General features: G+C 49.1%; 1 protein-coding gene across 1 annotated transcript in view; it reads left to right on the top strand.

Annotated features, from left to right (window-relative positions):
• The first annotated feature begins 3,471 nt into the window (after positions 1 to 3,471).
• PPP3CC (protein phosphatase 3 catalytic subunit gamma) overlaps positions 3,472 to 15,131 on the top strand; it is a 47,181-nt gene continuing 35,521 nt past the window's right edge. The window contains exon 1 of the mRNA XM_044279019.1: positions 3,472 to 3,980. Coding sequence (XP_044134954.1) covers positions 3,926 to 3,980 — 55 coding nt within the window. The 5' untranslated portion in view covers positions 3,472 to 3,925. The remainder of the gene's footprint in view (positions 3,981 to 15,131) is intronic.

The raw sequence follows: 15,131 nt of genomic DNA, 5'->3' as shown, positions 1-15,131 counted from the left end.
GTAATGAGCTATCTTTTGGCTCTTTATTGATCGTAGACCCTATGATTGGCACATGAACAGCAAAGGCTTGTTCGTTGTTCAATCTTGCCCCTTTTCATTTGAGGACTAACTAAGGGACTAACTGCTGTTAAAGGGGTATCCCAATCAATGGTGGCATATCACTTGAATATGCAACCATTGTCTGATAGGTGTAGGTACCACCGATGGGACACGCACCTATATTGAGAACGGAGCAGGTAGCGCTGTGGCTGGAGGACACCAGATTTAATGGGGTCCGTCGACCACTGTTTGCTAATCCACAACTCTAACATAGAGAAGAATGGAGGGCGGCAGAACATGCGCATTGCGCCATACTCCAATTTCGGGGACCAGTTCTTAATATAGGTGCGGGGAACAGCAGCTATAAGACAATGGGGGCATATCCAAGCGATATGCCCCTATTGTCTGAGATGAGAAAACCCATTTTAAGGCCTCTTTCACACGACTGTATTCCCTACAAGAGGGCCATATGTCTCGCACTGGCATTGATCGTGCCAACAGGAGTACACACAATCCTAGATTACAATGATGCTGCGCAAGTCGAGCTTCAGGTGGGACTATTGCTTAGCACGAATAGAGAATAGATCATATGAATGCGGGACAATAGCCCATTGTGAGGCACAACATGAACAACATCAAGATGCCATGTGCTCCTGTACGCACGATCAATATCGCCCGTTAACTATCACTATACATGTTTTAGTGCATATAGTCGTGTACAAGAGTCCAAAAGGTGAGATACAGTCACGGTGTAAGCGGTGTGTAGGTGATACGGTCACAGTGTAAGCGGTGTGTAGGAGATACGGTCACGGTGTAAGCAGTGTGTAGGTGATACGGTCACGGTGTAAGCAGTGTGTAGGAGATACGGTCACGGTGTAAGCAGTGTGTAGGAGATACGGTCACAGGTGTAAGCAGTGTGTAGGAGATACGGTCACAGTGTAAGCAGTGTGTAGGAGATACGGTCACAGTGTAAGCGGTGTGTAGGAGATACGGTCACAGTGTAAGCAGTGTGTAGGAGATACGGTCACAGGTGTAAGCAGTGTGTAGGAGATACGGTCACGGTGTAAGCAGTGTGTAGGAGATACGGTCACGGTGTAAGCAGTGTGTAGGAGATACGGTACGGGTGTAGGAGATACGGTCACAGGTGTAAGCGGTGTGTAGGAGATACGGTCACGGTGTAAGCAGTGTGTAGGTGATACGGTCACGGTGTAAGCGGTGTGTAGGAGATACGGTCACAGTGTAAGCAGTGTGTAGGAGATACGGTCACGGTGTAAGCAGTGTGTAGGAGATACGGTCACGGTGTAAGCGGTGTGTAGGAGATACGGTCACAGTGTAAGCGGTGTGTAGGTGATACGGTCACGGTGTAAGCGGTGTGTAGGAGATACGGTCACAGTGTAAGCAGTGTGTAGGAGATACAGTCGTTTAATTCTCCATTGTCACAGTATTTATAGTTACCTAATCAGTATTAGTTACAGTCACTCACATTGGTTGAATTGGCACATGGATACACATGTGAGCAGTAACGCCACGTCAAGGCTTCAACCCTTGTTACTGACCAGTCACACACCATGCTTTTCATTCATACGCATTTGGTATTCCAGATGTTTTGGACTACACCTCCCATAATACTTTACCAGCATGATGGGAGATGTAATTCACAGCATGTAGACGGCCTATGGGTGCCGACCTCTGAACTCGCGGTGATCACAGTACACAGGAGCAGCTCGTCACCTGTCAGATGCCCCTTCAATGCTCCCGCCAGGGCGCGGGCCTCACACATGGGCTTCTTCTTACCACTTCAGGTACTTTGTGTTCCATAGGAGAACATGCTGGTCAGAGTTGTGACACAATTTTTTTTTATTAAAATGGTTAGAGCAAATGGCAGAACAGACGCAGTGCAGCAGACGGGGATTACAGAATCCAGTGAGAGACGGATTTGGTGGCAGGTGTGTCCTTCTGGATGGGGGCCGCTTCTCATCCTTCTCCAAGTGACGAGATGACTGCAGTTTCGTAGCAAAAAACATGCCATGGCATAGGAGATATAGGGAATTTTTATTTATTTTTTTGTTAAAATAGGGTTGTACACATCTAACACACAGGCCACAAATATAATACACTGCCCTCCCCAAATATGCTGCACATACATCCCCCAATATACCGTACAGCACAGACAGCCCCCCCAATATACTGCGCAGACAGCCCCCCCATATACTGCGCAGACAGCCCCCCCATATAATGCACAGACAGCCCCCCCATATAATGCGCAGACAGCCCCCCCATATAATGCGCAGACAGCCCCCCCCATATAATGCGCAGACAGCCCCCCCCATATAATGCGCAGACAGCCCCCCCATATACTGCGCAGACAGCCCCCCATATACTGCGCACACAGCCCCCCCATATACTGCGCAGACAGCCCCCCATTTAATGCGCAGACAGCCCCCCCATATACTGCGCAGACAGCCCCCCATATACTGCGCAGACAGCCCCCCCATTTAATGCGCAGACAGCCCCCCCATATACTGCGCACACAGCCCCCCATATACTGCGCAGACAGCCCCCCATATACTGTGCGACAGAACCCCCCATATACTGTGCGACAGCCCCCCAATACACTGCGCAGACAGCCCCCCAATACACTGCGCAGACAGCCCCCCCATATACTGCGCAGACAGCCCCCCATTTAATGCGCAGACAGCCCCCCCATTTAATGCGCAGACAGCCCCCCCATTTAATGCGCAGACAGCCCCCCCATTTAATGTGCAGACAGCCCCCTATATGCTGCGCAGACAGACTCCCAAATATACTGCGCAGACAGCCCCCCAAATATACTGTGCAGACAGCCCCCCAAATATACTGTGCAGACAGCCCCCCAAATATACTGTGCAGACAGACCCCCCCATATACTGTGCAGACAGACCCCCTATATAATAGAACCTATATATAGGAGGACAATCAGTCAAGAACCAATATGAGAATAGCTCCTGCAAAGGGTTAAAAGTGCTTTTGGCATGGATATTCATGCTTACCCTCGGCGCTTGCGCACTGGGACGTAATTTTTCCCTACCATCACATTGCGCAGGCGCGTATATCGGGTGGATTTTAATGAGTTAACTGCGCTTGCGCACTGACCCGTGATTTTTCCCTACCTCGGCTCCCAGACGCATGCGCAGGTTCCCGGCGTGCTGCTAAGTTCAGCCTTGAGCTTTTCACTAGAGTGTCCTTTTGGGCATGCGCAGATGGAGAAAAGTGAGACACGCCCCCCGACGTCATCGCTCATGCGACAGGAAGTCAGAGGGTAGGGAAATCTCACGAGGTAGGGTAGTATAACGCGTCACCGGCCCTTTTTTTTTTTTCCCCAGACCCCAGCGGGAGATGCATTGTGGGAAACGTAGTCTCTAGTCATGTGACGCATATGGGGGGGGGGGGCGTTTCCTGCGGGCGCGGTCCCGACACCGGCAGGTGGGCGGGGGGTACGCGCCCGAGATAGAGACATCTGAGACAGCCGGTGGGGGGGGAGAGACAGCAAGGCAGAGAGCGCTGTGTTGTAGACTAGGCTTATCTGGGTGTAGCAGGTAGAGAGAGACAGCCGGGGAGTAAGACGGGAGAATTACAAGAGAGGGAGTCCGAGGATGACATAGAGAGAGAGAGAGAGAGAGAGAGAGAGAGGGGTGGGGGGGAGATTATCAGCTGAGAAGAGACAGGCCTGGGATGAAAGCAATGTGAAGAGAGCTTATATCCAGGAGTCAGTCGGTGACAGGGGCCTGCTTATAGAGACAGCCAGAGACCTCAGGGGATAAGGTTCTGTGGTGAGGCCAGGACATGGCGAGCAAGTGACAGACGGCGAGAGTGACACCTGCCCGGCCACCAGAAGAGACGTCCCACCATGTCAGCACCACGGGCTCCGAACAAGCTGTCCAGCACCGAGCGTCCTGTCCGAGGTACCACCACCAGACTGACCGCGACGTGACCCCACTGACCATGGCACCCCCCTTCCCCATATATCCCACCAAAGCTGACCAGTCCGATCATTAATGGATGCTCATACCCACGGGCTCCGAACAAGCTGTCCAGCACTGAGCGTCCTGTCCGAGGTACCACCACCCAACTGACCACGATGTGACCCCACTGACCACGCCATCCCTTATATCCCACCAGAGCTGACCAGTCCGACTATCCATGGATGCTCATACCCGTTGTAACCACCTTGTTAAGATGTTGAGTGGCTCTAGTCTCCATTTACAACCCCATTATTGAGTTAATATTGCTGAGGGGCCCTTGTTCCGGACCCAAACCTATCAGCCAGGGTGGCTACAAAGAGCGTCCATCAATCTGGAGGACTTGACCTGTCCATGCATTACCTAGTCCTAGACAGTCCATCAATTCAATGAGAACTGTGTAATGTTCCACTTACCCTGTGGTGGCGCTGCAGAGAAATTGAACAGGTTTCCCCCCCATAGATTAATGAAGGTCCATCTTGTGGTCAGGTTATCTCTAGTTGCGGTTGGAACTGTTTCATTCTGCAGATGCATCAAGGCTCTGGTCACATAATTTCAAAAGATGGACATCTAGTGGTTGGAAATTATGTAGATGTCTATCGGGTCTGTGGTCAACTTGAGCCAGACTTGACCATTAGAGTTGCAGGTTGACCCCTCTTGTCTATCCTTAGACATCCTTCCTTAGGATTGCAGATGCCTCGAGAGACTTTACTGACCCCTGATGACTCCAAATAACTGTTTCTCATGACCCGACAACCTTTGTGATCACCCTAGGTATTCCCCATTAGTCTTTCCTACTGCTACTAACCTGGCCATTGTGAGAACCACCTCAAAACTATTTGCAACTATGTATCACTGCGTGTAACCTTCTCTCGAATGTAGATACTCTGTCTAGTAGTTCCATATTGTTGTGTTTTTTTCTCATGTTTGGTTCTGGTTTTGTCCCCCATGGTCATCACTAGCTTTTCACAGCATAGCCTGTCCTGCTAACTGACCCATGTCTGGTCCTTGGTAGTCACCCATGGTTGTTCCTAGATTTTTGCAGAGTGGTAATTTTTTATCTACAAACCTTTCTGTTTTGTTTAGCCCATGGTTGGTCTTGGACTGGTCACCCATGGTCGTTCCTATCACTTTACATGACCTTTCTTGCCTACTAACCTACAGGCGATCAGTTTAGCTCTTGCTTGGCCTTTAGTACTGACCCATGGTTGTTCCTTGAAGTTTACAGCTGGCCTATACTTATATCTTTGACTGTTCCCTTATTGTTGGTCCTAGTTAGTCACCCATAGGTCTTCCTAGCAGTTTGGTATTCATAATCTATTGGTTGAATTCAGCTCATGTCAGGTCCTGAATATTCACCTATGGTCATTCCTCACTATTCACAGCATGGCCTTTCCTAGCTACTATCCCAAGACCATTCACATCTGTTGAGTCTAGCACATTTTAGATCTTCAGGACAACATACTGGGTCATTGCTAATAGTGGACTAGCACATGACAGTTCTCATTTACCTACCTTTAGCTTTTTTTTTTTTTATTACTAACTTCTATCTAACTTCTAACCCTTTCCTCTTCCCATCCTTTAAAGGGGTTCTCCCATTTTACCAGGAGCCAGCAGCCTGGTCCATTAAGCTAAGGATTCATACTTATCTGCTTCCTGCTGCTTCGGTCCTCCTCGCTGCCTCTGGTGTCTTCATCTTCTGGTCCCCACATTGGTTACATCCGGCTGGCCATTATCTCATGCTCCTCTGCAGCCAATGATTGACTTCAGTGGTGACATAGAAGCAACACGTCACTGCTGAAGCCAGTCACTGGCTGCAGAGGAGCATGAGATAATTGCCAGACGGATGTAACCAATGTGAGGACCAGAAGATGAAGACGCCGGAGAGGTGCAGAGCAGGTAAGTATGAATCCTTAGCTTAGTGGACCAGGCTGTTGGCACCTGGTAAAACTGCATTATTACCGGAGAACCCCTTTAAGCCGTGCACATGGTTGGTTTTAATGGAGTATTCTAACATATCGATTGTAGATGCCATCACTCTCAGATCAGTGGAGGTCCAGCCTCTGGGAATGAAGGGGATGCAGTGCTGGTTAAGTCATTGGCTGCAGCGGTTCCACTGCACAGCAGTCCCCTGGATGGCTGGGGGGCCAGTGTGCTGGAAAAACTCAGAAGGGGCCACAGCGCTAGACTAGTGTATCTTCAGGATCCCAGAGGCCAGAACCCCACGATCATGAGGTGATGCCATGTCCTGGAGGCAAGTTATCACTTTATAAGATGGGAATACCCCAGCTATTAGGCCTTTTCTTGGGTACATCTTCTTCTGGTAAAGATGATTGACAGATACTGAGCCCACCTTCCCAGCCTCCTGAATCCCTCCTAGACAATCCCTTTAAGTTGTCTCCTCAGCCAAGGAAATAGATTCCATTTTCTCAGCTACTTGTACTGGAACCCACAAGTAATGATGGTACTTGTGTAGGTCTCGCTCCATCCTTCCTAGGACTTGGCCAGTCCTTGCTATCATCTGCGTGATAACGCTCGTAGCGGTATCATTACAGTACTCGGAACACAAAAGCCTCCTGTTCCTCCTTTGCTTCACACACCTGCGTTCACATCTGCGTTCCGGGGAATGCCGAGCATTGTGTAACTGCACACAGATTTGCAAGGCAAAGTGGTGTTTTTTATTTTGGTGGAGACTTGTGTGACCTCACGTAATGCTGCACGGGGGCGACTCCCGGAGCCTCATTGCCCTGTCTCGGCATGGTAATGCATGGACTCATACCGTCACTTGTTTGTTCTGCTGCCTTTATCAGCTCTTTATGAGCAATGTCATTTCTCCAGCCGATGCGCACAAGTAGCGTCAACGCATTTCAGACCCCGAGCTATGCAAACGTATGATTGCAGACCGTCCATGTATTATCTAAGTTATTTCGCATCTTGCTAGGGGTCAAGTGCTGATTACAAGGGAAGAACGAGTGAAATTGTCGTACAGGCCAAGTGGGCAGTGGTGCCCATAAAATGTCTCTCCTTGAAGTCCTTGGACCCAGTTGTGTTTGGCAATAGACATTTCTGATGAAAAGACACATTGCTTATTAAAGAGGTTGTCCAGGATTTTAATATTGATGACCTATCCCCAGATCAGACTCCCGGGCACCCTCCCGAAGAAACCGCAACACTCACCGGAGCTCCTATGAGCATCTCGGCCTCCTCACAGCTTACCTGGAACATCGCCATCCATTGTATAGCGGCTGCACTTGGCATTGCCGCTCAGCCCCATTCACTTGAGGCCATGTGACCGATGAATGTGATGTCACATGGCCTAGGATCGGCAGGGGTGCTGGGTGTTGGACCCCGCCAATCTGATATTGATGACCTATTCTGAGGTTAGGCCATCCTGGAGAACCCCTTTTTAATTCTAAGCGAGTGTCTCTCGCTCTGGAGGACCTGCCCTGTCCACCCATTGATGGGAATGTGTAATGCTTCATTTCCCCTGCAGGGGCGCTACACGAAAATTCAACAGTGAAGGTGCAGCGACACGGCCACATTTTTATGTAATGCTTGCCGTTGGTGGTCGCCATAAAGCGGCAGTCGCATTTTGTGTCACAAGTCGCGCGCCGTGTAGCAAAACTCTTACTGATCGCTTGGGGGGGGGGGGGGGGGGGTCCCAGCTCATTGTCAAGAGACCCTTCTAATACGTGCATGGCGGTGAGCCCCTTTAAAGTGATCCTCACCAGTTTCTTAAGACCTGTTCAGTTTCTTTCACCCTGAAATTCCTTGAGTCCTTCCTGTCTGGAAAATGTGGTGACCAGGTGACAACGGTCCCGGCAGCCATATTGGTCTTTACCCATATTCCTCAGAAACGGGTAAGCCTATGTCCGCTATGTTCCCTGGGGTCTGCCAAGGACCCCCCTCCTTACTTTAGGGGTGCTGTCAGCTCTGGTTTGAATCTGCTGGTGCTCACACTTTCCTGACAGGTCCGCCTCATTAGAGGCGAAGATACGATCATATAATTTTCCCTGGAGCTGTTCCAGGCAGACAAGAATCCGCGAGTACCTATCACATCAGATTTTTTTTTCGGATGATCGTCTGTGCACGCCTTGTCAAGTATGACCTAGTTTTCCTATGCGTTGCTTGCGTCTAGAATACATTTGGCTCAGGTATGTACGATCTGTCTAAGATGACTATCCCAGTTCTCTGCAGGGTAATCTAGCAGTCCTGTGTCCCTGATCAGGGATCTCCCTCCCCCTCCTGACTCACTAATAGGATTTCCTGCCCTCCTCCCCCACGCCAGCTTTGCTCGGAGGTGTGTGGTGCGGCTTTAAAGTGCCTCTGTGCCTAGGTAATCCTCTGCCTGGTGGGACAGAGGCAGCATGGGGACAGGTAACAGCCAGGTCGCCCATGACGGGGACACCTCAGGGGGACAGGCTGAGGAAGAGGACAGGATCCTCGTTTCTCCGCCTCCTGTGATCCCAGAAGCTGCAAGGGGAGCATCCGGTATGGGGTAAATTTGGGATGGAAGCGGCAAAGCTAGTAGATGATAGTGGACTACTACTCCCATTTTCCTATAATATAGACTGCAATGCAATTTTGTAATGTTCATGTGACTTATTGGCCACCCTGGATGGAGGTCACTCATAAGCCAGGCTATATTAGTAATAGCCTTGATATTTTCGGGTGCATTACCCTTCGTCGGCATGAAACGCGTGTGCACATACACCTGCCATATACAGTGCTTTGTTGCATAGGTGGGGTGTCCCCAGCATAGCCGTACCAGCCATAGAAACCTGTAGCATCATAGCCTGCATGTCCTGGTTCACCCGGCATTAGACGAGAGATAATTGTCACCGAAACGCGTCATTAGGATCTCTTTTTTTTGGGGGGGGGGGGGGGGGGAATTGTAGTTTGCTCTTCGGCCATTTTTTGTCAGCAAAAGGTTTACCATGTGGGGTGTTTTAGGCCATAATCTGAACTTTAGGTTAAAAACGACCACATTGGGGCAAGTTGAATATAAAACGCCTCTGTAAAGCTGTTTCGTGTCAGCGTCGTAGACGATTCATCCCAGCTCGGTTCCTGTCATGTGGCATGTACACTCATATATTATTAGAATTTTAGACCCATGTCCTTTCCTCGTACGGGCCTTAGGAGAGTTCCTCTGCGGGGCACGCTCCTTTATTTGAAGGTTTCCGTAAAATGATTAGAATAAAGCAAATCGATTGTGGGTAACTATGGGTTTGACTCATCAGGGCTATCCGGACTCTTGCTTGTCGCGACTTTAACTGTATCTGTGTCCTCAGGATGCAGGCACAGTTGGGTACAATGGTGAAGCAGACAGCCGCCAGCTATCCGTGGTCGGCGCAGGCAGGCACGATGGGGTGCAGGTTGCTCCGCCTTGTACTGTATGTGGCTCAGCATGGCAGGCACGATGGCGTCATCACATTGCGCCTCCCTGCACTGAACCACTGATCACGAATGTTAAAGCAGGAGCTGATGGTGGCGGTAACTGGGATAGGTAAGTATTTAAATTGGAGGCATGTGGATCATCACTTTGTGGGGGGGCACTTAAAGGGCCCTCTTTTATGGGTGGGTTCTTACGGGCGATCCACTGTGTGGGTGCCACTTAAGGGGACATCATACTGTTTGAGGGGCCACTTAAGGGGACATCACTGTAAGAGGGGCACTTAAGGGGGCATCATGGTGTGGGGGGCATTTAAAGAGCTTATCCTCAGCATCTAATTGATAGGGGTCTGACATCCGGGACCCCCGCCGAACAGCTGCTTGAGAAGGCACTGGTGCTACTGTGAGCGCCGCGGCCTTCTCACTGCTTATCTTAGGCCAGTGATGTCACGACCATTGGTCACGTGGCCTTGGCGCAGCTCAGCCCCATTTTTACTATTAATGTCAATCAATATCTGATTAGCGGGGTCTGACTCCCGGCAACCCCACCGATCAGCTGTTCTGCAGTATCTCCAGGGCCAGAACTACACAGCTCTGAGCACTGTATAGCGGATGGCGCTGCTCCCACTGCAGACGTGAATACTCCGGTAACCAGCTCCGAGCACCATGCAGGGGACACAGCGCCGGAGCTACTGCAGAACGGCTGATCAGATACCAGTGGCCTATCATGGACAACCCTTTTAAGATATAGTACACCTTTGATGGCTATTCCAGATATTCATCCTTCCTCCCAAGACACATACACATGAGTGCTGAGGCTTCTCAATCGGGAGAGGAGAAGCAGCCGCCTCCAGATACCTCTGGTAGAAGTTTATCTGCCATGAGAACGAAATGATTGGGCATGTTGAAATGAAATGATTGGGCATGTCCATCATGCATGAACCATCCCATGCCCCAACATCTGCCTTTGAAGGAGAGTTGCCGGATTCACCAAACATTCATCCAATGTGTATGGCCTCCTGCTTATGTATATGGGAGGTGTATAATATTTATCTGATCACAATAACTACTTTCGTTAAGGGGGGGGGGGGGGGGTAGTTTTAGCCATCAGTTCTTGAAGTTGATGTGCTGAATACATGCAAGGATCTGCGTAACAAGGGCCAAATTGTGATGGCGAGACAACAGGGTCAGGGCCGCTCCATAACGGCAGGAACCCACGAAGCAGTACTAGTAGCTACCAAAAGTTATACAAGGAAGGACAGCTTCGGTTGTGAATCGGCAACGTGGTTGTGGTCACCCAATTCTCATTGATGCATGTGGGGAGTAAAGGCTAGCATGTCTGGTCTGCTTAGCATGTCTGGTCTGCTCCCACAGAAGATCTTCTATAACCACAGGCGTCAGATCACACAGGACATCTCAGACTGGTCAGAGTGCTTGTAATGGCAACTATCCACCAGTGAATGTGTCTACAGTTGTCACGTGAGCCTCAGAACTGGACCGCGGAGAAACGGGAGAAGGCATCCTGGTCTCAAAAACCATGTTTATATCATGTGGATGGGTGGGTGCATGTGCGTCACTTACCTTAGAAGAGATGGCGCCAGGATGCAGTATGATGCCCTGGGCCACACTACAAAAATTGTCCAGGAACATGACAAAGAGCTCAAGGTGATGACTTGTCTTCAAATTCCCCAGATCTCAATCCAATTGATCGTCTGTGGGATGTGCTGGAAAAAGTCCGTTCCATGGAGGCCACCCCTCGCTACTTACAGAAATTAAAGGTGTTGGGCCACAAACTACTTTTGACTCTAAAGTGTATTTTCATCAATTGCTCTAGCTGCCATTCGTCTCTTCCCATTTATTTGTTACGATTTACCTCATTTTCAGTTTTCTCTTATCCCCCATGCTTGAATCCCACTTCCTGGTTTGTCACGTGACTGCTGTCCCATGCCCTCCTTGGCAGTGAGATGTGTTCTGACATCAGCAGATGATGTGACACTAACCACGCCCCTTGTTCTTACCAATGAAGCTTCCTGCATTACAAGTCTCCAATGCAGGACGTGACCTACAGCAAGTGAATATCACACAGATTCCCCCCAGGGCGCAGTGGCGGGCTAGTAACTTTAGAATCAGGCAGTTTTAATACATGGTTGTATTTGGGGAAAGTGATATAACAGCGATATCTGTTGGGTGGGATACATTTATATTAGGGCTCATGCGCACAAACTTATTTTCTTTCCATGTCAGTTTTTTTTTTGCGGACCGTATACAGAACCATTCACTTCAGTGGGTCTGCAAAAATGACGGAAGTTACTCCGCGTGCATTCCGTTTCCTTATCTCCATATTTCCGTTCTGCAAAAAAATAAAACATGTCCTATTATTGTCTGCTCCTAGAGGCTCATTTGCTTATATTAAAACCTCATTTATCTCAGCAATGCGGGCACATATGACCATGGGACCAACACAGATGTCTTCAGCCCCCAAGCGCACATGTAGCAGGTCAGCCAGTGTCATAGGGACAGATCTACTGACAGAGGCCATTTTAAAACCAGTCCATCAGATCACTGCCTATCTCATCAGGTGATTGTCAAATGATCTTAAAGCTAAAAGATATTATAAAAGTCAGTGCTTAAAGGGATTTTTCAGGACTTAACTACTGATGATCCATCCTTAGGTGTTGGGACCCCTGCTAGTCAAGATCAGATTGGCAGGGGTCCCAACACCTAACATATCGGATATTTTTGCTATCTGTGGCGCCAGTGCTGCAGTAACCAGGCCGGGCCACTACATGGTGTATGGAGCTGTGTAGTCCCGGCGCCACAGCCACTGGAAACAGCTGATCGACGGGTGTCAGGAGTCAGACTCCCACCGATTTCATATTGATCTACCCTAAGGATAGGTTATTAAAAGTCCTAGAAAATTCCTTTAATTATATCTGTTTCTGTGGACGCTCAGTACAAGCAATGTCATTGCTGCATTTGACACCCAGCTTCCCCAAAAGGGCACTATTGAACCACCTTGCTGGCTTATATTCTGGCATTACCTCCAAAATCCCATTGTACAGACTAATATGTCTGTACTGTGCTGCAGAACATAGTGGCGCTATACAAGCTATGGGAACAGACTAACTTCTAACTTTCTCCTACCCCCCATGCTTGAATCCTACTTCCTGGTTTGTCATGTGTCTGCTGTCCCATAATGCCTTAAAGGGGTTGGCTTATCATGGACAATGGGGGCATATCGCTATGCTCCCATTGTCTTATAGGCGCGGGTCCCAGCGGTGGGACCCGCACCTATATCGAGAACGAAGCCCCGCAAGTGAAGGAGGGCGCACTGCATATGCGCAGCTGCCCTCCATTAATTTTCTATGGGGCCGGCGAAAATAGCCGAGAGCTGTCTCGGCTATTTCCGTCGCTTCCATAGAAATGAATGGGAGCGGGGGCCGCGCATACGCGGTATTCTCTTCATCCTTCTATGGGGGAGCCGGCTTGGTGGTGGCCAGAACGGAGTCCTCCAGCCACCACCTTGCGGGGCTCCGTTCTCGATATAGGTGCGTACCTAGAAGACAGCGATATGCCCCCATTGTCTATGATGAGACAACCCCTTTAAGGCAGTGAGATGTCCATTACATTACAAGGCTTCAATGCAGGACGTAACCTACAGCAAATGAAAATGATTTGCCACGCTCAGAGCCCAAAATAGGTAGGGTGCCTAGCAGGGAAATGCCCACCATGCCATGGAATGGTGCTATGCCCCCCTCCTAGCAGCAGACTTATATGTTACTTTTCAGGGATGGGATCTGGCAGTGTCCCCGGCACAGCACCCAGCAGTGATCTGGCAGAGACATCTGGTAGAGCTATGCGCAGTGTGCTGGCATCAGACGCCGCTAGAAGCCCTTCCCTGGCAGAGACACTAGCATTGGTAAGATTATAGCACCTTCAGCCGCTGGGCGTGCAACCTTCTGACTGCTCAGGAGAGACGTGCCCTAATTATCTGGATCACTTGGGCGGAGGGAGGAGGGGGGCGCTGTAGCGTATCACTGTACGTCTCAGCTATGGACACTATATCTGTGGGTATATTTATCAACATCTTTTCACACATACCGCCCGACTCTAACCTTGAGAAACAGGTGCTGCGTTCTCTGACCTCAGAGCAGCAGTTCTTGCTTAGGTTTTGCCTCTATATACCAGTGAGCTCAGTTCTCTATGACATAGATACTTAGTAAACGCATTGCTGTACCGAGTCTGTGTTAGGCTCTGTTCACATCTACAGCGGTCAGGTAACTGACGGTGGGGCCTGATCCGTTACATGATGGGGACCATCAAGACTCCTTTGACCATAATAGGTAACGTCAGGTTTCCTCCATGATACGCACCTTGGCCTTCACCAAATTTTCATATCATCTGAATTGAAAATATGTGACCCCTTCCTCCCCCAAGTGCACTTCATGGTAAGTGGAGAGTGCCTTTAAAGGGGTATTCTAGCTGAAAGATGCCCTTTAATCTATGGTTTTATGGAAAGGAAAATGTTAATGTTCCCTTTAAAGGGGTTTTCTGAGACTTAGCCTGAGAATATATCAGATTGTTGGAATTTGACTTGGACAGGTGCTGCGGCCTCTTGCTTGGACTGTGACGTCACATCCCTCGGTCACATGGCCTAAGCCCAGCTCATCCTGAGCTGCAGTACCAAGCACAGCCACTATGTAATGTAGGGCGCTGTTCTGTGATATACTGTTCCAGGAAGGTGCCCCAATGCTCATCCCTTCAAACTGTTGATCAGCAGGGGTGCTGGCAGTTGGACCCCCACTGATCAGATACTGATGGATAAGTCATCAATATAATTCCTGGACAACCCCTGTAAGAGTTGGGCACGTCCCAAGTTGTGCTCCTTTGGCATCAAATTTCTACCACTTCCTATAAACTATCCATCTGTACGGTTCCCCGTCTTGACTATATATATTCTCCTATGGGACACTGAAGGTAGTTTGCCCATAGCTGTCATTAGAAGGATGTGCTGTATCCCTGCCGCCACTGTGTACATGGTTCGGCTGTTGTTTGCGGGATTTTTGCAACGAAAGGGTTACACGGCGTGCTCTGCTGTTTATCTGGGATGTACATCTCTATCCCACACACTTGTGCAGTGCGGGCAGCCATGTCTTGTGGGGGCTGATTCTCTCCCTGCCATGTAATTAGCACTCTGCTCCTCACACACTGACAGCCCCTTGGCATTGCCACAGAAACTGCACAGACAGACCCTATATTTGGGAATACTGTGTTCCCCGGCACCAGCAGGCACCGCGTGTGTATGTGCAGCGCTGTCTGAGTTATGTGTGCCACTTTCACTCTATGGAGCGTTGATTCATTGTTCAATTCCCTTCATTATTCCATTAACGGGATTATTCACCACAAAGAAGAAACTAGACGGCTTCACGTTATCAAAGCTTCATAATATACTCTCCTTCATAACTGCTAATAATCAGGGAAATAATAAACACCTTAGTGTATATACAGTATATATCATTTATATATTAGGACTGTTCTCCGGTCTGTATATCAGTGTATAGGACGCAGTCTCCGGTTTATATCATTTATATAATAGGACTGTTCTCCGGTCTGTATATCAGTGTATAGGACACAGTCTCCAGTGTGTGTATATATATATATATATATATATATATATATAATTTATATAATTGGACTGTTCTC

This window comes from Bufo gargarizans, chromosome 2 (genome assembly GCF_014858855.1).
Source record: "Bufo gargarizans isolate SCDJY-AF-19 chromosome 2, ASM1485885v1, whole genome shotgun sequence".
NCBI lineage: Eukaryota > Metazoa > Chordata > Amphibia > Anura > Bufonidae > Bufo > Bufo gargarizans.
Note: the sequence above shows the minus strand (reverse complement) of the source record. Positions and strands in the feature narration are given on the sequence as shown.